We start from the raw sequence: 25,239 nt of genomic DNA, 5'->3' as shown, positions 1-25,239 counted from the left end.
AAATTTCCATTTTATTCTCTACTAAATATTTCTGACCAACAAAAACCAATGACAACTAATTCTTGACCCTACAACAAAACTGAGAGTTTTAATGGGACAAGCTACTGATCCTTGGCCTCTTCAATAGGCATAGAAAAAAAGTATTTTAAAATGTGCTGTTAGCTGAGTTGCAAAGGGGAACTTGGCACCTTTTGTTTTTGTAGAGTACTTATAAACAACAAAAATCCCAATTCTTTTCATGAGTTGAAAGATAAACTGCTTTAATCAAAGAGGAAATCAAAAAATACCTAAAAACAAATGACAATGAAAACACAACGACCCAAAACCTATGGGATGCAGCAAAAGCAGTTCTAAGAGGGAAGTTTCTAGCAATACAATCCTACCTCAAGAAACAAAAAACATCTCAAATAAACAACCTAACCTTACACCTAAAGCAATGAGAAAAAGAAGAACAAGAAAACCCCAAAGTTAGCAGAAGGAAAGAAATCATAAAGATCAGATCAGAAATAAATGAAAAAGAAATGAAGGAAACGATAGCAAAGATCAATAGAACTAAAAGCAGGTTCTTTGAGAAGATATACAAAATTGATAAACCATTAGCCAGACTCATTAAGAAAAAAAGGGAGAAGACTCAAATTAATAGAATTAGATATGAAAAAGGAGAAGTAACAACTGACACTGCAGAAATCCAAAGGATCATGAGAAATTACTACAAGCAACTATATGCCAATAAAATGGAAAACCTGGAAGAAATGGACAAATTCTTAGAAAACCTTCTTAGCACAACCTTCCGAAGCTGAACCAGGAAGAAATCGAAAATATAAACAGACTGATCACAAGCACTGAAAATTGAAACTGTGATTAAAAATCTTCCAACAAACAAAAGCCCAGGACAAAATGGCTTCACAGGCAAATTCTATCAAACATTTAGAGAAGAGCTAACACCTATCCTTCTCAAACTCTGCCAAAATATAGCAAAGGGAGGAACACTCCTAAACCATCACCCTGATACCAAAACCAGACAAAGATGTCACAAAAAAAGAAAACTACTGGCCAATATCACTGATGAACATAGATGCAAAAATCCTCAACAAAATACTAGCAAACAGAATCCAACAGCACATTAAAAGGATCATAAACCATGATCAAGTGGGTTTTATCCCAGGAATGCAAGGATTCTTCAATATACGCAAACCAGTCAATGTGATAAACCTATTTACAAATTGAAGGAGAAAAACCATATGATCATCTCAATAGATGCAGAAAAAACTTTTGACAAAATTCAATACCCATTTATGATAAAAAACCCTGCAGAAAGTAGGCGTAGAGGGAACTTACCTCAACATAATAAAGGCCATATATAACAAACCCACAGCCAACATCATTCTCCATGGTGAAAACTGAAACCATTTCCACTAGATCAGGAACAAGACAAGGTTGCCCACTCTCACCACTATTATTCAACATAGTTTTGGAAGTCCTAGCCACGGCAATCAGAGAAGGAAAAGAAATAAAAGGAATCTAAATCAGAAAAGAAAAAGTAAAACTGTCACTGTTTGCGGATGACATGATACTATACACAGAGAATCCTAAAGATGCTACCAGAAAACTAGTAGAACTAATCAATGAATTTGGTAAAGTAGCAAGATACAAAATTAATGCAGAATGCTTTAATTAATGCACATTAATGCATTCCTATACACTAATGATGAAAATTCTGAAAGAGAAATTAAGGAAACACTCCCATTTACCATTGCAACAAAAAGAACAAAATACCTAGGAATAAACCTACCTAAGGAGACAAAAGAACTGTATGCAGAAAACTATAAGACACTGATGAAAGAAATTAAAGATGATACAAACAGATGGAGAGATATACCATGTTCTTGGATTGGAAGAATCAACATTGTAAAAATGACTATACTACCCAAAGCAATCTACAGATTCAGTGCAAGCCCTATGAAACTATCAATGGCATTTTTCACAGAACCAGAACAAAAAATTTCACAATTTGTATGGAAACACAAAAGACCCCAAACAGCCAAAGCAATCTTGAGAAAGAAAAACAGAGCTGGAGGAATCAGGTTCCTGGACTTCAGACTAAACTACAAAGCTACAGTAATCAAGACAGTATGGTACTGGCACAAAAACAGAAATACAGATCAATGGAACAGGATAGAAAGCCCAGAGATAACCCCACGCACATATGGTCACCTTATTTTTCATAAAGGATGAAAGAATATACAATGGAGAAAAGACAGCCTCTTCAATAGGTGGTGCTGGGAAAACTGGACAGCTCCATGTAAAAGAATGAAATTAGAACACTCCCTAACACCATACACAACAATAAACTCAAAATGGATTAAAGACCTAAGTGTAAGGCCAAACACTATAAAACTCTTAGAGGAAAATATAGGCAGAACACTCTATGACATAAATCACAGCAAGATCCTTTTTGACCCACCACCTAGAGAAATGGAAATAAAAACAAAAATAAACAAATGGGACCTAGTGAAATTTAAAAGCTTTTGCACAGTAAAAGAAAACATAAACAAGACGAAAAGACAACCCTCAGAATGGGAGAAAATATTTGTAAACAAAGCCACTGACAAAGGATTAATCTCCAAAATATACAGGCAGCTCATGCAGCTCAGTATCAAAAAAAAAAAAAAAAATCAACCCAATCCAAAAATAGGCAGAAGACCTAAATAGACATTTCTCCAAAGAAGGTATACAGACTGCCAACAAACACATGAAAGGATGCTCAACATCACTAATCACTAGAGAAATGCAAATCGAAACTACAATGAGGTATCACCTCACACCAGTCAGAATGGCCATCATCAAAAAGTCTACAAACAATAAATGCTGGAGAGTGTATGAAGAAAAGGGAACCCTCTTGCACTGTTGGTGGGAATGTAACCTGATACAGCCACTATGGAGAACAGTATAGAGGTTCCTTAGAAAACTAAAAATAGAACTACCATATGACCCAACAATCCCACTACTGGGCATATACCCTGAGAAAACCATAATACAAAAAGAGTCATGTACCACAATGTTCATTGCAGCTCTATTTACAATAGACAGGACATGGAAGCAACCTAATTGTCCGCTGACAGATGAATGGATAAAGAAGATGTGGCACATATATACAATGGAATATTACTCAGCCATAAAAAGAAACAAAATTGAGTTATTTGTAGTGAGGTGGATGGACCTAGAGTCTATCATACAGAGTGAAGTTAAGTCAGAAAGAGAAAAACAAATAACATATGCTAACGCATATATACGGAATCTAAAAAAAAAAAAATGGTTCTGAAGAACCTAGGGGCAGGACAGGAATAAAAACAAAGACATAGAGAATGGACTTGAGGACACTGGGCGGGGAAAGGGTAAGCTGGGACAAAGTGAGAGAATGGCATGGATATATATACACTACCAAATGTAAAATAGATAGCTAGTGGGAAGCAGCTGCATAGCACAGGAAGATCAGCTTCGTGCTTTGTGACCATCTAGAGGGGGGTGGGATAGGGAGGATGGGAGAAGACGCAAGACGGAGGAGATATGGGGATATATGTATAGCTGATTCACGTTGTTATAAAGCAGAAACTAACACACCATTGTAAAGCAATTATACTTCAATAAAGATATTAAAAAAATTAAAAAAATAAAAATTGTGATACCATAAAAAAAATAAGATAAACTACTTTAGATATAATGAGACACTTTTAAAGAAGCTTTCACTGACTCTCTCAGACTGGCTTAGGGAAACTCTCCATGGTTCTATGGCACACGATACTTAAGAGTACTTACCTCTCTGTACAATAAATACCTCATTTGCCTGTCTGTTTCCCCCAAAGGACTCTGAGGTAGTGGAGAACAGTGGCTGTGTATCTTGGTCATTTATATACCTCTAGCATAGTTTTTATATTATATTTATACAGTGCTTATATTAAAATGTAAAAATTTCAAAAACTATATGTTTCAGGCTGTAAGGGACATACTGAAGGAGGATAAGTTAATTTTAATTAAAGTGAATCCAAAATTGAAACATATTTAAATTTAAAGCCTCTCTACTATTTAAATTAACAATGTACAACCTTAAATCCTAAATGTAATCTTAGTAAGCCATCTGGTTCCTGTTTAAATTTTAAAAGTAAACCACAAGGGTATATACATAATATGCCATTTTTGTTTCTAAAACACTTATGTGCATTTACATTTATAAAAAATGCTTGTTGAAACTGGAAGACCATGTCAATGAAGGAAGGAGGTAGAAAATACTACATACTTTTTTTATAGCTTTGCACTACTTCATTTCAAAAAGCATATATAATTAAATCTTTTTCCCAGCTTTACTGAGGTATAACTGGCAAATAAAATTTTAAGATATTTAGTTTACAATGTTACAATTTGATATTCATACATACACACTATGAAAGGAGTCCCACAACAAGCTAATTAACACATCAATCAAATATTTACTTTTCTTTTTTTGATCGGACGCAAGAACATTTAAATGTTGTCTCTTCACAAATTTCGATTATGCAATACAGTGTTATCTTAAATGGCATCAGCTGGAAGATGCATCATCATTTTTCTATCACCAGGAAAAAAATGTCCCAGTTAAATTACTACATGCCTTTGATTTTAAGATGCATTCTAATTTTAGAGATTTTAACATGTTAAAAAAAAAAACTCAGGGAATTCCCTGGCAGTCCAGTGGTTAGGACTCGGTGCTTTCACTGCCAGGGCCCAAGTTCAATCCCTGGTCGGGGAACTAAGATCCCACAAGCCGCACAGCATGGCCAAAAGGAAAAAAAAAAAATCAGACTCAATAAAATATACTACCATCTTTATACTTAACTAAGTTAAAAATGTTAACAATGAAAAAAATAATCATCTTGTCTAGTCATCAGCAAAGAATCTATTACTATCCCAATTTCTTAGGTAAGGTAAGTGAGTTGAGATCCAGAAAAGCCATCCAGAAAAATCAGAAAAATTATATCAGGTTTCACTGTCATGAACGACTTGGGGAATGGTAGGTTTTATTCCAATAGTTCAAATATAGGAGTTCAGATATAGACCTTAAAAACTGAGCAGCAAAATGAAAATTTCCTTGGAATAAGTGTTCCATGTTAAAATTATTTACCTGTCAGTAAGGAAGGCACAAATAAGATTTTTTGCTTCTTTTGATATGTCATTATCATCAGGGAAGGTAAGTGAATTTTTATGGTTCATAATCTTACTGTAAGTTCCAACCAGAGAATCTGCATAAAATGGTGTATCACCTGATAAATTGACAGGGAAAACAAAAGCAAATTAAGATACATTGAAAGAAATCAGTTTCAAAGGAAAAGAGTCAATGTTACTGTTTAAAGATAATTAACTATGCATAAACTAAAAATATACACCAAATACATAAAAAGAAGTAACACATCAAGTTTCTCTAAGTCTCTGAATAGCTTGTCAAAACTGACACAGTAGGTTTGGATCAGTTTGTTTCCTACAAACAAAATCAACACTGCTTAATGTAATATTTTATTAGAAGAAGCCAAGTCTAAGTTTGGAGATGAACAACTATGTTAGAGGTACATAAAATCCTCCTTTACTCACCTACAAGCATTTCATATAAAAATACCCCAACTGACCACCAGTCACATTCTCGTCCATAATAACCATCACCACCTTGAGATTTTAATACTTCAGGGGAAATATAATCAGGTGTCCCAACTGCTGTATCACATCGTACCATACCTTCCTAAAAAGAGGTCAAATTTTCAATTAGGATATGAATGTAAAGTCTCAATTATTCAGCATGAGTTTTTCTTAATATAACATGTAGAACTCTTAAGTCTTTGTGTTATGAAAGATCACATCAAAACCTAATGCAGACTTGATAAAAAGTAACAAACAGCTTAATCATATATACATATTATATACATAATATATTCATAATGTATGTGTGTATGTGTATATGGTTATAGCAGTGATTTTTATTTTGTAATAACACTCACTAGAAAGACACATTGCCACCATTTATTATTATTCCTCCAGTTGTACCAATATGATGATCTCATCTTAATTGCAGAGAACAAGTATATAAGTCAATGCAAGTATGTTGAGGAACCGACAGAATGAATCACTTGATAACATCAATATATAAATGCTGATTTAATTGTTTTTTTTAACTAAAATAGTCATTCACTTTAATTATGCTTGAAATTGAGGGGAAAAAACATGTAAGAATTGACTGTACAAATATAAAATGGGGAAGCATGTGCATGGGAAAAGGGCATAATAGTGTTAAGCCCACTGATAACTACCTAATATGCATTTTAACCCTCTCTCCAAAATAAAAACAAAAAGTATATATACCAGTTACTTACTTTAGCTGGTATGAATGCAACAGAATTATACATGATTACACAAAAGTTCTCACATAGTGTTCTCCTCCTAACCCATAAATTTCTTCTGGAAATAATAAATACAACTTTCTGGTTATTCTTCTATGATAAGTTTCAAAGAATATAAACTGTTTCAACTGAAAATAAAGCAGCATACTTGCTACTTCAGCTATGTATATAAGTTATTTATTATATAAATAGTGAGCATGGGTACCTTTTACTATTGACTCCCCAAATAAGTAGTAAGATCTTTTCATGTTTAATAGAAGACTAAGTAAAACATTAAAAAATATACATATTCCTGAAATCCAGTTTTTACGAAAGTTTCATTTTAACAGTGGCATTAGTATTTAGTGACATTTAAGCTAATCCCATTTCTAGCTACCAACAGTGGACATTACAGATTTGCTTTAAAAGATTTAGTAAATCTGGCAATCCACGCTTCCCCCAAATAGAGAGGAGAAAACATAAAGCACTTACAAGTTACTAACACAACACTGAAACCATGGCATCTAGTTCAACAAATAAGACTGGGCACATCAATTCTGTACAAGTCCAGATATGGTTAGTAAATTCTTAAAACATTGGGAGAGGGAAGGGTAAGCTGGGACGAAGTGAGAGTGGCATTGACATATATACACTACCAAATGTAAAATAGATAGCTAGTGGGAAGCAGCTGCATAGCACAGGAAGATCAGCTTGGTGCTTTGTGACCATCTAGAGGAGGGGTGGGATAGGGAGGATGGGAGGGAGATGCAAGAGGGAGGAGATATGGGGATATATGTATATGTATAGCCAATTCACTCTGTTATGAAGCAGAAACTAACACACCATTGTAAAGCAATTATACTTCAATAAAGATGTTAAAAAAATTTTGTAAAAAGCATCTATCTTGAATTAGCAAAACTAAATTAAAATCTAATTATTTAACCTTATTCATCTTCATACAAGTACCAAAATCTGCTAACTTCAAATGTCCAGACTTATCCAGCAGCATGTTATCAGGCTTCACATCTCTGAGGGGGGAAAAAAAAAGTACAGTATCTCTGAAACAGATCAGAAGCTGATAAACATTATATGAGGCAGTGATTTTAGGTCATATATCCTCAATTTAGATAAGGTCACCTTTGATCTATATGTTCTCTCTATCGACATCTATAAGCTGACTTCATCAGGGAGACTCTCTCATATATTATGCCTCAGAAGAAGACATTCTTTTAAGTAGAGTTTGATTCTTCCAAGAGGAAAATCAAGTCATTTGAGAGAGAATAACCATAAAAAATGTAACATTCAAACATAAAAAGTAACTGAGACACACAAGATAGATAAATACATAAATAACCCCAGAAGAGGGTCTAAATCACTTTCATTTTTGCATCCCTGGCACTGAGCACAGCAATTGCACATAGAATTCAAGTGGTGTTTGCAGAACAAATTAAATTATTCTTCTAGCAAATAAATTTGATCTGTTCACTAATTAAAAGCAAATTAATTTGTATATAAAAATTAAAAGCATTTAATACCCCAGAATATACCTTAAAAAAACAGCTTATAATTTTTACTTTTCAGGACACCATATAAAAGCCTTTTAATCGGAATAAGAAATATTAAAGAATACATTTATATCAACGCTAAACTGAAATGTTAAAACCACAAATTTCAAAGTTTTAAATTCTGAAACACCACTCATGTCATATGGGAGAATAGGTGGATTTAGAATGGGAAATGCTAATCAAATGAAGTTTAAGTACTGATTTTTAGCTTCTCTCTTTAACAAATGAGAAAATTTAAAGCATTTTTGTCCTTACCTATGAATAAAACCCATGGAATGGATTGCATCCAATGCAAGAACTACTTCTGCAGTATAAAATCGGGCCCATTTTTCAGGCACATCATAGTTGCTCATTAAGTTTACAAGATCTCCACCAGGCATGTATTCCATTACCATGTAGAGATAACGATCATCTTGGAATGCATAAAATAGCTACACAAATACAAAAAAAACAAAGAAACAAATTCATTAAGATTAAGCATTTCATTTAAGAATTGTCAAAATTACTAATATAAGATTTAACTGAAATAATCAAATTGCAGTAGTTGTAAGTACTCAAAAAAAAGGAAACAAATACAAAGATAAATAGCACAAAGAACTTTGCGTATACAGAGGAGTTATTAACTGTGGTTACTTCTGAGGAGTCGGAGACTTCTTTTCTCTACCCTTTTCTATACTAATTGAATTTCTTATACTGAGAATTTTTAAAAATTATAATAGTTTCAATAAAGAATATACAACTCTTCTAAGCAAAGATGTATTGTAGTTCTAATTTAAATTGTACATAGTGGGGTTTAGTGTTAAATTTATATCAATACCATAATTTTCAAGTAATCTAATAAAATTAGGCTACAGTCTTAGTTGTCCCTTATTAGCTGTGTGACTAGGCAATTTACTTAACCTCCCAAATTATCTGTGACTATGATCCTTTCTAGAAGAATATATGGGAAAAAAAAAAGAATACATGGGACTATATATCATGTTTGACTTTTATACTTGCTGCCCAGTCTGTGTCTGGATGCCTGGCAGTTGGCAAGTACTTAACGAATGTTCAGTGAATAAAAGCACAAATTTAATCTATAAATTGAGGGTGTAGCTAATAGGGATTAACTGCCTATCAGAGTTGTTAAAAAGATTAGCGAATAGAGGAAAAGCCCTTAGTACAATAGATGCTCAGTAAACAGTTGCAGTCAGTAGGAGGAGTCGCAGTAACAGCTAACAGAGAAACAGGAAGAGGACAAGAGTTAAAGCAGGAACAGTAAGGTCCATTGATATGAAATTGGCAACAATATCAAGCATAAATATATTATGTGACCAGTGTTGAAGTTAAAAGAAGAGCAAATTTACAAAAGAAAATTTCTTTTTTTTTGGCTGCAATACGTGGCTTGTGGGATCTTAGTTCCCTGACCAGGGACTGAACCCATGGCAGTGAAAGCACAAAGTCCTAACCACTGGACTGCCAGGGAATTCCCTACAAAAGAACATTTTAAGTAAACATGAGAAGATTAGAACAGAACTAAAATAAATGAAATAAGCCCTTAGAGAAAAAGTATAACTAATTTACCTAGGCACTTATATCTTAAAATTCTTCTTATAGTTCATTTTTTTCAACAGCATTTAATGATTTTAGTTACAGATTTAGTAACTTTAATTAAATATAAATGTTTGGGGGAAGGATAAGAAACTAAGTGGTATCTCATGGCTATCCCAGATTAAAATGTACAGTATATCACTCGGACACCATAATTAAAGAAACACTGTTGATTTGGTGGCAGTTTACCCTATTTAAAATGTATCAAGAAAAATACAGCTTCAAGTTCGTAAGTTGTAAATTTAACCTTAAAAATTTATGTCATGTTTTTTAACTTTTTACACAACACTGAACACTCCCCAGTATCAGTGGTTCTCAACCAGAGATGATAACTGCCGGTGTCCCACGGCCCCCACCTGCCCACTCTCCCCAACACGCCACCCAGGGAGATGTTCAACAATGTCTGAACACAGTTTTGGTTGTTACACCTTGTGTGTGGGGTGGGGAGGGCTGCTACTGGCATCACCTGGGTAGAAGTCAAGGATGCTGTTTAAAACCCACAGGATAGCCCCCAACAACAAAGAATCACTTGGCCCAAAATGTCAGTAACACTGAGCCTGAGACACCCTGCTCTAAACAGCTGATAAAAACAGGGCAGACATTTCAAGTATAAAAAGTCTTATTATGCGAATCTTAAACATCTTCCATATCCTTTTTATCCCAATTACTATTATGATTATTTAAGACAGTCTTCATTACATACTGTAAATTTAAAAAACTATAAAATTCATGCTAGGAATTTAGAAATGATCTAGCTCAGCAGTTTTACTATTTTTTTTAAAAAAACCACAAGACCTTATTTCCCCCATATGAAATCTTAATAAGAACTCCAATATATAAGACATATAAAACATGCAGCTGCTCTAGTTGAAGCAGAAATAGAAAACCCAGAATTATAACCTACCCAAACAACTGCTTGCTCCCATGCCTCCATCTGAGGTATCTCCTCAATTGAAAATAACCAATCTAAGCCACCTTTCACATTTTTGAGCAAGGAGACTGAGGCCCAGAGATGTAAATAACCTGGCCACAGCTTCAGGTCAAGATTAGTACCTACAATTACTGACTTTCTAATGTATTTTTCTTTCCACTGAAAAACCTGAAGCCAATACAATATTATTTGGAGGCCTAGCTTAACTTTCTTCCCTCCATTTCTCCCATTCTTTCCACTCTACTCCCATTCTTTCCCTCCATTTCTCCCATTCTCTCCACTCCAGAGACAAATAGTTACTTTCCTCCTAGAGATAATTCAATAAAATTAAATTTTATGACTTTAAAAATGATATATTAGACACTTTTGTAATTGCCAATAAATTCTCTATTACTGTTCTAAAAAACAAAGCTTCTCAGACATGTTAAGTTACAAACTACTAGAGCAACAATGAAACAATAACAAAAGCATACCTGAACGACCCATGGACTGTTAGCAAAAGCCATGATGTCCCTTTCTTCCCAGAAAAAAGCAGAATCAGATCTCTTAATCATTTCAAATTTGCTGAGAAGCTTCATAGCATATACCTTCCTGGTGGATTTATGCCTTACCTTTAAAATTGAAAATGGAAAATAATGAACATTTCATTAACATTTAAAGCTCAGTGTTTCCCAGAACAATTTACTAAATAATTTAACATTATTGGTCTATTTTAACTTCTTCTCTTCTGAATTATCCCAATTAGATAATGTCAAGGCTTTAACTACCAGATGTAAGTAATGTTAGAAAAAAATCTTTATTCCCTATATTATGGCACACTTCCCCCTCCTCCACCCAGCTAGTTATGCTACTTCCTGTTTATAAAACTTACTATTGCACAGCATTTTAGATAGTGTAATATTAGGAGTAAAGATTTCTCTTTTGATGCTTGAAAACTCTTCTCTATCCATGAATTCTTGGGGAAAATATTTCACACTACTGCTGAATTAGACTCTAGGCTTTCATATCCTTAGGCAAGAATGTCTAGAGCAATTTAAAGCAAGAATTTTATAAAAACAATAATTTCCCAAACAACATATGTTAAACACACAAGTGAATTTTTTAATTTTAAAAAGATTGTTTTTTTAATCTCATTAAAATAACCTACCAATTGAACTTCTCCAAATGCACCTCTACCAATCACCTTCACTACTTCATAATCTTCAGCTTTCATTCGTAAATCTCTAATTTTATTTATTGTGTCTTTATCTGTATGAAAAGAAAAGTTTATAATTTTAAATCACTGAAGCATTATAACTAAAACTGCTTATTTTACATTCAAGGTCTTGAGAAACAATAAAAAACAAAGATGTTCATTAAAAATTAATATAAGTAAAATATGAAGTTGTAAACAGAAATGTTCAATGTGCTAAGAATTGTTTTTAATAAATTCTGGAATGACTTCACTGTTCAAATATTTTTCTTAAAATCTGACTTACTAGAATGTTTAAAAAAAAACATATACTACACGTACACTGAGAATAATTAGTTAATTAGTTCCTGGTATTTTAAGTATATATCAAATTTGAATCAAGGGGCCACAGGTAGATATTTTAGATTAGTGAAACAAGTTTTCTTTTTATCAAGTCAGTTTTGATGATCCTTTTAAAAAGATATAACTAATTTAAGATATCAAAGGTAAACATGTTAAAGAATCACGTACTTATTATATTTCTCTATTTGAATGCAGATTTTAACTTAAAACACACAGTGGGAATCGCTACAATTATTTATATAAACCTGTCACACTACAAACTACAATAATTTAAAATCCCCACTGGATAGATATTCTAATTCCTAATTTGGTCATAGATTAAAATAGGGCTATTTTAATCCACATGGGTCAACACTGGCATGAGATTACATGGAAAAGCTTCACAGCAGAGTTATACAAAATACAGGGCAGCTATTAAATTTAAGTTCTAGTTCCTGATAAAATCTACATATAGTATCTTGTCTTTCTTTTGAAATGCACATTTAAACTCATGTTTGTATACATTATGACCCATAAACACATGCAACAGAGAGCAAACTTTCACACAGGGATAACATAAGTACATTTAATTTTAGATCACATATCTATTGCAAATGTAACAGCAAGATAGAAACAATAATCAATTTACTGCAGAAACATCTGTGTTAACTATAGAGGCTCTACAGTAATCACTGTAGATACATAAACATAACTTTAAAACACAGTGTCTGCTCTTATGGATTTCAAATGAAACTGAAACAAACAAAAAATAATACCAAAAAATGCAAAAAGGGAAATAAGCACAAGCACAGAGTTTGTGGAATATAAAGGATGACACCTAACCCAAGGCTGCCTAGGAGGGAGGTGGCTAGAAAAGGCTTTCTGGAGGTGAAGAAACCTGAAACAAGTCTAAAAAGAAAGCAGTTAGCTAGCTGGGAAGAAGAAAAGAGAGAATATAACAGGCAGATGGGCAAATATAAGCAAAGGCACAACAGAACTGTTCTGTGTTGCTGGAGTATCAAGTCTGTGGGAAGGATGTGAACGAGAGGCTAGAGAGCCCCAAACTAGTTAAGGAGCTTGAACTTTACCTGCAGGCCAGTAGTTGTAAAATTATTATTTAATCAACAAAAATATTTTTCACATTAAAGTTTAAAAGCAGTACAATATGAAAATAGATAAAAGTGCTCTGCTTCAAGAGGGTAGTGGTGGTGGGTGTCGTCAGAGAGGGGCTGGAGCCTCGTCTACTTTGTACACCTCCATAATGCAGCCCGATAGTGTCCTGTGGGATCTGTCGGGAACTGAGAACCACCACCTGAAAACCACTGCTACGTGTTGGAAGCCATGACAAGAAATGACATATAAACAACACAGTCAAATTTACATTTCAGCTGCACTACTCCAGGGAATATGTAAATGATAAATTCAATAAGGGCAAGACTGGAGTGGGGGTAGAACTTTAAGAGTACTGTAATACTCCAGACACGAAATAAGAAAGTTCTGAACCAGGATAATGTGTACTATAATAGCCTATGGGGTTGAGAAAGGATCCCTGGCTCTGGTTATACCAGATTTAGAGCCATAAATAGGCTATAAAGTCTGTAGTTTGGGGCTCAGAAAATATATCTGCTGCAAATGTGTGTGGAAATGGAGATCTTGATTCTTGTTTTAATTTCTGACAGCACAGGAAGTTACAAAGCAGCTCGACGTTACTTGTGATTAGAACATTAGTTGTCAAAATGACTTTATTCCATTTAAGTTTTGCATTAAAAGTGCTGTTTTGCCTTGTAATTTTAGGTTAAATCAAAAACTAATTTCCAAAGTCAGTGTTCAATGATAATTCAATGATAGTTGAGAGTGGTTCTTCTCATTAAGAAAAACCTTCATCATGGTCCTTGTCTTAATGAGCTCATCCTGCCATGCAAAATACCATAGACTGGGTGGTTTAAACAGACATTCATTTTCTCATGGTTCTAGAGGCTCAAAGTCTACGACTGGAGCCAGCGTGTTGTGCTTCTGGTGAAATCTCTCTTCCCGTCTAGTTGGCAGCCAGCATCTCTCTGTGCACTCACAGGACCTCTTATGTGTTGCACAGGTAAGGACACTAATCCCATCACTAATCCCATTTTATCACAGTCCCGCCTTTATGACCTCATTTAACCTTAACTGCCTCTTGCTTGGCCCTATCTCCAAATACAGTTATATTGGGGGGTTAGGGATTCAACAGATGGATTTGGGGTTGGGGGACACAATATAGTCCACAAAAAAAAAATCACAAATGTCCCCACTGCTAAGCCATTGACTTGCTATATGCAAAGATAAACTGGGATATTCAGCTTCAATTTCTGTCAAAAATGTACAGAATTGATAACGGTTAGTTAAGTCCACGAGAGTGAATGATGTTTACCACTGATCCTGTGGTTCAGTAACATGATAGATTCAAATATTTTCCACAAAGTACTTGCTGATGTATAATACAATGAATAACTACAGGCTTTAAACACCTTGTATTGTCATGAACTTTGTTATTTTGTTCAACTAACATTTTCTGCACCATACATAATTTTAACTACCATCACTTGTAACACATCTTAGCAGACTCCACTTCAAGTTGTACTTAGTGTTTCCTCAACTTTTAAAAAAATATTCTTGCCTGTACTTGTTCCATGCAGACTATACATAGAGGCTAATTCTTCACTCACTTCAAACTCAGCATTGATTCCTCAAACAAGAGTCAAGGAAAATCACTCAAAATTGTCTTATTTTTTAATTGACTATTGCTGTTGCTCCCAAGAGTCTCAATTCTTTGAGTAACTACTGTTCATGCCAAAAAGCTAATAGTTTTTTTTAAATTTTATTTTATTTCTTTACTTTTTATACAGCAGGTTCTTATCAGTTATCTATTTTACATATATTAGTGTATATATGTCAACCCAATCTCCCAATTCATCACACACACACACCCCCGCCACTTTCCCCCCTTGGTGTCCATGTTTGTTCTCTACATCTGTGTCTCTATTTCTGCCTTGCAAACCAGTTCATCTGTATCGTATTTCTAGATTCCACATATATGCATTAATATACGATATTTTTCTCTTTCTGACTTACTTCACTCTGTATGACAGTCTCTAGATCCATCCACGTCTCTACAAATGACCCAATTTCGTTCCTTTTTTATGGCTGAGTAATATTCCATTGTATATATGTACCACATCTTCCTTAACCATTTGGCTGTCAATGGGCATTTAGGTTGCTTCCATGACCTGACTATTGTAAATAGTGCTGCAATGAACATTGGGGTGCATGTGTCTTTTTGAATTATGGTTTTCTCTGTGTATATGCCCAGTAGTGGGATTGCTGGGTCATATGGTAATGCTATTTTTAGTTTTTTAAGGAACCTCCATACTGTTCTCCATAGTGGCTGTTATCAATTTACATTCCCACCAACAGTGCAAGAGGGTTCCCTTTTCTCCACACCCTCTCCAGCATTTGTTGTTTGTAGATATTCTGATGATGCCCATTCTAACTGGTGTGAGGTGATACCTCATTATAGCTTTGATTTGCATTTCTCTAATAATTAGTGATCTTGGGCAGCTTTTCATGTGCTTCTTGGCCATCTGTGTCTTTGGAGAAATGTCTATTTAGGTCTTCTGCCCATTTTTGGATTGGGTTGTTTGTTTTTTTGATATTGAGTTGCATGAGCTGCTTGTATATTTTGAAGGTTAATCCTTTGTCCGTTGATTCATTTGCAAATATTTTCTCCCATTCTGAGGGTTGTCTTTTCGTCTTGTTTGTAGTTTCTTTTGCTGTGCAAAAGCCCAAAAAGCTTAGTCTTAAGGAAGTTTTTCTCTCTGTACACATTTGCTTTGTTGCTGCAAACACCATCAGTGAATAGCTTTCCCTGCTTGACTAACAAATAAACCACTTCTAAACCTATGTAAGGTCATAAGCTCATTTTCTTTTTTCATCTTTGTAAAGAAAATTCTGCTGTGTTGAGATATTCTATTTGAAATTTTCTGGGGTTTTCTAACTGTTGCTTTCCTGCGAGTTGGGAATGTTATGGCAAGTGCTTATTCTGGTAATGTCAATGCACATTGTACTCTTTCAGCACAGCTACAGTGTAACTGCATAATAACACAATGCCCTGCCCTCTAACTTGATGAAATAATCCATACTTTACTGTGCCTCAAAATAACAACATTCAGTTTCACTTTTCTTTTCCTTTTTTGTTCTGACATGATGGGCATGCACTGGCAATGGAAAAAAAATAATAAAATTCTGTGGTATGGTGATACACATGGAATGCTATTGTGTTGTAACTGTGTCACTGTGATTTCTAGTGTGCTGAGCAGCAGTGTGAAGCAATAACAATGCCATGTATGATTTTTGTCACAGGTACTCAACTCTTCAACTTGTGTTGTAGCATAAAAGTGGTCACAGACAATGAGCATAGCTATGTCCCAATAAAACTTTACTTATGGACACTGAAATCTGAACTTCATATAATTTTCACATGTCATGAAATATTCTTCTTCTTTTGACTTTCTATAAATTATTTAAAAATATAAAAACCATTCATAGCTCATAAGCCATCCAAAAACAAATGGTAGGCCAGATCTGGCCTGTGGGCTGTAGATCTGGCCTGTGCGCTGTAGTTTACCAACCCCTACTCCAATGGAAATCCAGCTTCCCTGAGGACACTGCTTCCCCTGCAGTTCTACAGTGCTGCCCTTTACCCTCCACATGCTTTATACCAATGGCCCTGAAAGTGGGACAGGTGAACTCCACTGCCATCTCTACACTCCCACCCTATGTCTGCCAGCTTGCTTTTCATGTTTATTAGGTTCTATCTCCCACTACCTCTCATTGTCACTGTAATCTACTGACCCTCAGGTCATCACATCTCACTGCTAGACAATTTTAGTTCCTGGGTTACCAACCTTCTTTCCAACATTTTCCTATTTTAATTCTTAAGGACTTTAATATACCCACAGATGATACTTCTAATAACCTGGCCTCTCAATACCTTTAACTTCTCTCTTTCAATGATCTTGTCCTCTACCTTATCTCAGCCACTCATTTCCATGGCCACATACTAGATCTTGTCATTATCAGTAATCATAGTCCTCCCTTAATTTCAATTTCAAATCCTTTATTCTCTAAGCACTCCCTCAGCTTTCCTGCTCACTCCCTCCAAAAACCACACCCCAACAATCCCCAGCCCCACCAAGGCCTCCAATCCACTGATCCTATCCATTTTTACTGTACCTCACTGTACTGATAGGTTCTCTTTCTTACCTACTGAGCTTAAATTACATGGTCAATTATTATAATCGCTCGCTTGCATAACCTTTAATGCCTTGGCTCTTTTCTGCTTCATTATACTTAGTTTGGCAAAACCATAATTCTAGTTAAATCTACCTCTACAACTAACTCTATGTCAGCACCCATGTAGTTGAATATGTCTGGATAAATACATAAAATCATACTGTCTGATCCCACTTTAAATCCATAATTGCGAACATAAAGCTTGCCCTTAATTCTGCTTGGCAATCATATATTTCTTTAGTATATTCACTATCCCACTTTACTAGAGACCGTATTTCACATTTTCTTTTCTCTTCTCAAACCTCTCACTGATCCTCGTTCATAGCTAATGACCTTGTTGGTTACCACCCTGAAACAATCGGAAGAAAACTGCCATAGACTTACCGCTAAATAGACATATTTATAATTATATTTATGTATTCATTTTCAACTACCAGCACATGCCCTCATATATTTGGTCTCTTAACTTTTTACTATAGGAGAATACTGCTATCTCACACCAATCCCTCCACTGGTGATGTCATCCTTTTTCACAAGCTCGAGGACATTGCTCCAGCAATTTCCCCCCCTCTTTCTCCTGTATCATTAAGCTTTCCCCTTCCTAACTGGACTGTATCATGCCATTTTCATTCCCATCTTGGTGCCATTTCTCTCTCTAGCTGCTGCCCCATTACTCAACCCCACTACAGCAAAATTCCTCAAAAGTTGTCTGAACTCTATTTCTAAATCTTTCTTCATACCTGCTCTTAAATCCATTTTGGGTGAGCTTTGGCCATTACCTTTCTATCAAAACTGCTTGTCAGGGAGTTCCCTGGTGGTCTAGGTAGCTAGGATTCAGTGCTTACACTGCCGTGGCCCAGGTTCAACCTCTGGTCAGGGAACTGAGATACCACAAGCCGTGCGGTGTGGTCAAAATTTAAAAAAACAAACAAACAAGAAACAACAAAAACGAAAGTGCTGGTCAAAGTCACAGGTGACCACCATGTTGCTAAATTTAACAATGAATTCCCAGTCTTCACCTTGATACATCAGTAGCTTTTGACAGTTTGATCACTCCTGCTATACTTTCTTTACTTGACTTCCAGGATACTACATTCCTACAACAATACTAAGGGTATTTTTTCATTTTCTTTTCTTTCCTTTCTTTTTTTTTTTTTTTTTTTTTTGGCTGCACTGTGCGGCATGTGGGATCTTAGTTCCCTGACCAGGGATCAAACCCACGCCCCCTGCATTGGAAGTGTAGCCTTAACCACTGGACCACCAGGGAAGTTCCAAGGGTATTTTTTTCTACATCAATGATTACTTCTCAGTTGCCTTTACTGGTTCCTCCTCTTCTCTCAGATTTCTTAACACTGAAGCATCTCAAGGCTCAGTCTTTCGTGGTGTTTTCTTCTCTATATACACTCATTTACTGGTGGGCTTTAAAAAGCACTGACATGTCAACAATTTGCAAATTTTTATCTCTGGTTCAGACCTCTCTCTTAAACTTCAGATTTATATATTTAATTGCTTACATAATATATCTAATTCGTTAACATACATCTCAAATTTAATGTGTATAGGGGCTTCCCGGGGCTTCCCTGGTGGTGCAGTGGTTAAGAATCCGCCTGCCAATGCAGGGGACACAGGTTTGAGCCCTGGTCCAGGAAGATCCCACATGCCGCAGAGCAACTAAGCCCGTGTGCCACAACTACTGACCTGTGCTCTAGAGCCCACGAGCCACAACTACTGAGCCCATATGCCACAACTACTGAAGCCCACGTGCCTAGAGCCCGTGCTCCACAACAAAAGAAGCCACCACAATGAGAAGCCCGTGCACCACAACAAAGAGTAGCACTGCTCGCCACAACTACCGAAAGCCCACGTACAGCAACGAAGACCCAATGCAGCCAAAAATAAAAAATAAATAAAAATTAAAAATTTAATGTGTCTGAAACTGAAGAGGTGTTCTCACCCCAAACCTCTACCTATGATTTCAACACTTCAGCTGATGGGTCAATTTTGCTTGGGGCAAAAACCCAGGGGCATTCTTGACTCCTATTTTTTTTCTTACACTCCTCATCCTACCTGGCTGGCTCTACCTCTGAAATATATCTGGACCTGATAACTTCTCACCTTCTACACTGCCACCATGCTGGACCAAGCCACCATCATCTCTTCTTTGGATTACGGCAATCGCTTCTTAACTGATTTCCTGGTGTCTATCCCTGCTTCTCAGTAGTCTATTCTTAACATGGGGCGATATTTTTTTTTTTTTTTTTTTTTTTTGCGGTACGCGGGCCTCTCACTGTTGTGGCCTCTCCCGTTGCGGAGCACAGGCTCCAGACGCGCAGGCTCAGCGGCCATGGCTCACAGGCCCAGCCGCTCCGCGGCACGTGGGATCTTCCCAGACCGGGGCACAAACCCGCGTCCCCTGCATCGGCAAGCGGACTCTCAACCACTGCGCCACCAGGGAAGCCCATGGGGCGATATTCTTAAAACACAATTCAGATCATGTCACTCCTCAAACTTTGACTTGCTATCTTACCCAGAGCAAAAGTCAAAGATCTTACAATGGCCTACAGGATTCTACATGACCTACCCTCTCTATTTCCTTCCTTCTCTGATGTCATCCTACTATTCTCTCCCTTGTTTAATCCTCCCCACCAGCTGCAGTGACTTCCTTACCGCTGTTCAAATATCCTCTCTTATGGCCTTTGCACTGGCTGTTCCTCTGCATGCCATTTTCTTTCCTTAAACATCTGCATGGCTAACCCTCTCAACTACTTCAACTCTTTTCTCCAATGTCACCTTTTAGTGAGCCCTCTCCCAGTCATCGTACCTAAAACTGCAAAATTCTCTGAACTTCCAATCCTTCTTATAGTGTTCCACTTTTTCCCATAATAAAAATTAACCTCTTACAGAATTTAATACTTGCAAAATTATAAATTTGGTAAGCTCTTATTACTTCTAAGACCAATAAGCAGGACTGTGTGACCATCAGATCCTTTAAACAATTTCTGATTGTCAACTGTGTTGAACCAGGTGATGGTGGCAGAAAACTAAAATTCAGAGAAGTGAGATATTACTATACAACACAGTTAGCAAGGAATGAAATGGGCAAACTGAGTCACAAATAAACACCGTAAGTCTTGATAGGCCACAAACTAGCTAATCATCTCTAAATAATCAGAAGTTAGCAAAAGAGGCAGTGCAGAAAGGTTTCAGGGTTACAAAAAATTAAAAAATATTTCAATCACATACAGACTCTTTAACTTTCTAGAAAGCAAATGGATGATTTTTCTTAAGGATCTTTTTTTTTAATCACACTTTATACCCAATAAATTTTACTTCTAGGAATACATATACATACAATGACGTATTAGAAAACATTTAAATTGTGTTGTTTAATAATAATTACATAGAATGATGTTCAACATATGATATTGAGCGTAGAAACAGATTAAACTCCATGTGGTATATGAACTTAATTTTCTAAAAACACAAATATATATTGGTACATATAGACAGAAAAAAGCCAGCAAGAAATATACCAAAATAGTAACTGCAGTCATCTCTAAGTATGGTGGGATTACAGATTATTTTATTCCTCACATTTTCCATTTACTTCAACTTTTCTATAATGACTCTGTTTCTTTCTAATGCGAAAAAGATATATTTTGCCTAGTTTAAGATCCTAGATTATAAAATGCAACATCATTTTACGTACCACTACAGATTGTAAAACAACCCAATTATTTAAAAAATGTTTTTAAAAAGTCAGAATAGATAAAGTATAGCAATAAAAGCTATGAACAATGCAATATTTGTCCAATATACTGCTACTCTTTGCCTAAAGAAATCCAATACACCTTGCAAATTTTCAGAGTAGTCAAAGCAGCGCTAATAAGCTCTAAAATTATCTAAAACTTACCTAGAACATTTATAATGTGGGATTCAATTCCAAATAACTGATTTTGTTTCAATTCAACAGTTAATAATAAAAATAAAAATGTTATTCTAAAATATTAAAAAAAAAATGTTATTCTATGTCCATATGTTCAAACAGAATTCAAGCTCCAGGAAGATGTGCTATGTTTTGCCAGGGCGCACACACGTGTAAATACACATACAGAGTAATCCAGTGTGAGAAACAGATTGGCAAAAAACAAAACCAAACCCAAACTCCTCAACACCTCATAAAATGGCTTTTAGATCTTGTTACTCTCTGATTCTGCAATCTTTTATTTTTAGATACTCTCCCCAACAATGCTCTGGCAATGCCTAGTTACTTGCAATTTCCCACACAGCCATACTGCTTTACATCTCCATTCTTCTGCAGATGTTGATCACCAACCTAAAATGACTAGCCCCACTTTATTTGAGCAGGTTACTACCAAACAAGATCTAATCCTTTATCCATCTCCTCCTGATCCCCTCAGTCTGATAAGCTGCCTTTCTCCTCTGGGAAACCACTATTTCTCTATTATTTCATCTGTCAACGTGGGCTGGAATTGTTTGTATTTCTTCTGTTAGATTGTATGTTCCCATTTCCTTAAGGGTAGAGACCATACTTCATTCATGGATATGTCTTTGATGTACGTATGTGCTCAATAATACTTACTGAAACATTAAAAATATTGACATTTAACGATATTATTTACAAATGGCCGCAATCACTTGCTGCTCTTATCTGTTCAGGGACAACAGAAAAGCCACATATATATTTACTCCAAAATAATAAAAGTATATACTTAAAAATCAATCTTGGGTTTCTCAAAATGTTATACAGAATTATATGACATGAAAATTCCACTTTCAGGTATCTACCCAAGAGAAATGAAAACATATGTCCACACAAGAACCTGTGCACTAATGTTCATAGTAGAATTATTCATAATAGTGAAAAAGTAGAAACAATCCAAATGTTCATCAACTGATGGATGGATAAACAAAATGTGGCATTATCTATACAATGGAATATTATTTATTTGGCAATTTAAAAGAATGAAATGCATGCTACAACACAGATGAACCCCGAAGAGAGCATGCTAAGTCTAAAAAGCCAGTCATAAAGGATCACACATTGTATGATTCCATCTATAGAAAACGTCCATATTGGCAAATCTATACAGACATAAAATAGATTAGTCATTGTCTAGGGCTGGGGAGCTTGGGGAGGATTGCGGAGTGACTGCTAATGGGTACAGAGTTTCTTTACAAGATGATGAAATGTTCAAAAAGTAACTGAGGTAATGACTGCATAACTCTATAAATACAGACAAAAAACAATGAACTGTACACTTTAAATGGGTGACTCTTCAGTACGTAAATTATATCTCAATAAAACAGTTTTAAAAAATCAATCTTGGGTTTGGCAATGATTTTTACATGCAACACCGAAAGCACAATCCATATGAGAAATAAATGATAAATTAGACCTTATCAAAATCAAAAACATTTGCTCTGTAAGATAATATGTAGCCTTCTGAGACTGGAGATGGAGCTTATTGATGCCCCTCCCCTTGAGTGTGGACTGGAATAGTGACCAGATTCCAAAGAATCAGGTATGGAAAGGAAAAATAGTAACTTTTCAGGAGAGAAGCCTGGCAGACACTATCTTAAAACCAGTGATAAACATTAATATTATCACTGATAAATCATTATGGTATCACATATCCCAGATAAAATGTGATGAGAAGCACATGTCATCTCTGTGGTACTCATCCCCAAAACCCATAACCCCAGGGTAATTATGAGAAAACATTAGACAAAAACAAACTGAGAAAAGTTCTACAAAATACCTTATCAATAATCTTCAAAACTGTCAAGGTCATAAAAAAACAAGGAAAGCCTGAGAACTCTCACAGATTGAAGATGACTAAGGAGAAATGGCAACTAAATACAATGTGATATTCTAGATTGGATTCTGGAACCAAAAAAAGGAGATTAGTGGAAAAACTGATATCTAAGTAAAGTATATAGTTAACAGTAATATACCAACTTTAATTTCTTAGTTTTGTCAATGTACCATGGTTATATAAGATGTTAACATTAGGGAATGCTGGGTGAAGGGCATATAGGAATCTCTGTACTATTTTTGTTGTTGTTTGTTTTTTGTGGTACGCGGGCCTCTCACTGTTGTGGCCTCTCCCGTTGCGGAGCACAGGCTCCGGACGCGCAGGCCCAGTGGCCACGGCCCACGGGCCCAGCCGCTCCGCGGCATGTGGGATCTTCCCGGACCGTGGCACGAACCCATGTCCCCTGCATCGGCAGGCGGACTCTCAACCACTGCGCCACCAGGGAAGCTCTCTCTGTACTATTTTTGCAGCTTTTCCATGAGTTTATTCCAAGATAAATAATTTAAAAAGTAAATAAAGAGAATATTTAACATTTCTTTTTGAAAATCTATCTGATTTAGTAATATTTTACTTGTAATAACTTCAAACAAGATCGTGTAATACCCTAGGTTATCCTGCATAATATATTCAATTTTATGGCTCCATTAAAAAATTTTGACTTTTATTCCACCTTCTGGTGTAAAACTGCATTTTGGCAATACATATCAAAATGCAAATTGGATGCAACTTTTGACTCAGCAATTCCTGGAATTCACTTCAAGGAAAGGAAAACCAAGTATACCAAGCTGTATGTACAAAAAACATTAATATAACATTTTCACTTATAACAGCGAAAAACTGGGAGGAACCTGAGAACCACTATTACAGAAACATTTTTTAAACTGTGATATGTTCATTCAACGGAATATATGTATTCATTTAAAAAAATGTGTTATCCATACTTATTGACATAAAAAGGTATTTTGCAACTTGCTTTTTCACTGAACACACTGTGGATAGCTGATAGAAATGTCTTATTGATTTTTATGTGGGTTGTTCTAACTTTTTGCCCCAACATCAATATATTTTTGCAATGATGAACATTCCCATGTATTTTCAGTGCTATTTTTGCAAGACACATTTCTTTAAGTAAAAGTATTGTTATACTCATGAACGTTATTAGTTTTAAAATACGCTAACTGCCCTCCAGTCCCTCACCAATCTTGGATATTATTACTTTTTACCTTTCTCGTTCAGGTTGCGGGGGGGCAGGGAGGGTTGGTTCTTTTTTTAACCCATATTTCTTTTTTTTTTTAACCCATATTTCTTTTTTTTAAAACCCATATTTTTTTAACCCTTATTTCTTGAAATATTAATGCTTTTGTTCAACTGTTAACTGTTCATTGGTGATTTTTATTTTTTCGCCATTACACTACATATTCAGTTACTTTGTCCATTTTTTTTATTGTTTGTGTTTTTCTTGTTGACTGGAAGGATCTCTTCATACATTAGGAATATAATTCTATTACATATGTTGTAATTTTTCCCGTTTGTCAGTCATCTTTATATCTATTTTTCTTTATAAAGTTTTTTTTTTTTTAATAAAGTTTTGATAAAGCAAAATCTGTCAATGTTTCCTTTACAGTTTCTACCCCTGGTATCTTTCTTCAAAAAAAAAGAAAAAAAGCCACTCCCTACTTAAAGACTATAAACATAATACCTATAATTTCATCTAGTATTTTTTGTCTTTACATTGGTACATGTTGTGAAGTAGAGACAATTTCATTTTCTCCTCATATATGAATATCTGTCTCAAAACAAATTACTGAATAATCTTACCTTTTTTCCAATGACCTAACTGCCATAATAAGCTTACATCAAATTTTCATATAATAAAAAAAGTATGCTTCTAGACTATGATGATCTGTTGGTCCTATGTCCTTCAACAAAGTACTATTTTTCTTATACTTCAGTATCCAGTTTGAAAAAAATAATCCCAAAATATGATGACTACAATCCTGTCCCATTCTCCAGAAATGGAGATACATCCACCACTCAAGTGGTAGAGTTACCCAACGACACAAGCCTTTCATAGATT

The 25,239-nt window shown here is 35.3% G+C and overlaps 1 protein-coding gene across 3 annotated transcripts in view; it reads right to left on the bottom strand.

Moving 5' to 3' along the window:
* Positions 1–25,239, bottom strand: part of ROCK1 (Rho associated coiled-coil containing protein kinase 1) — a 148,047-nt gene that overhangs the window by 75,291 nt on the left and 47,517 nt on the right. For all 3 annotated transcript variants that reach the window (XM_060120837.1, XM_060120838.1, XM_060120839.1), the window contains 6 exons: positions 11,632–11,732; positions 10,958–11,095; positions 8,219–8,394; positions 7,342–7,426; positions 5,620–5,764; positions 5,156–5,294 (listed from right to left, as the gene is read on the bottom strand). In XM_060120837.1, the coding sequence (XP_059976820.1) occupies positions 5,156–5,294; positions 5,620–5,764; positions 7,342–7,426; positions 8,219–8,394; positions 10,958–11,095; positions 11,632–11,732 (784 nt within the window). The remainder of the gene's footprint in view (positions 1–5,155; positions 5,295–5,619; positions 5,765–7,341; positions 7,427–8,218; positions 8,395–10,957; positions 11,096–11,631; positions 11,733–25,239) is intronic.

Source organism: Lagenorhynchus albirostris, chromosome 14 (assembly GCF_949774975.1).
Source record: "Lagenorhynchus albirostris chromosome 14, mLagAlb1.1, whole genome shotgun sequence".
NCBI classification, from domain to species: Eukaryota; Metazoa; Chordata; class Mammalia; order Artiodactyla; family Delphinidae; genus Lagenorhynchus; species Lagenorhynchus albirostris.
This window is presented reverse-complemented; position numbering and strand designations above follow the sequence as displayed.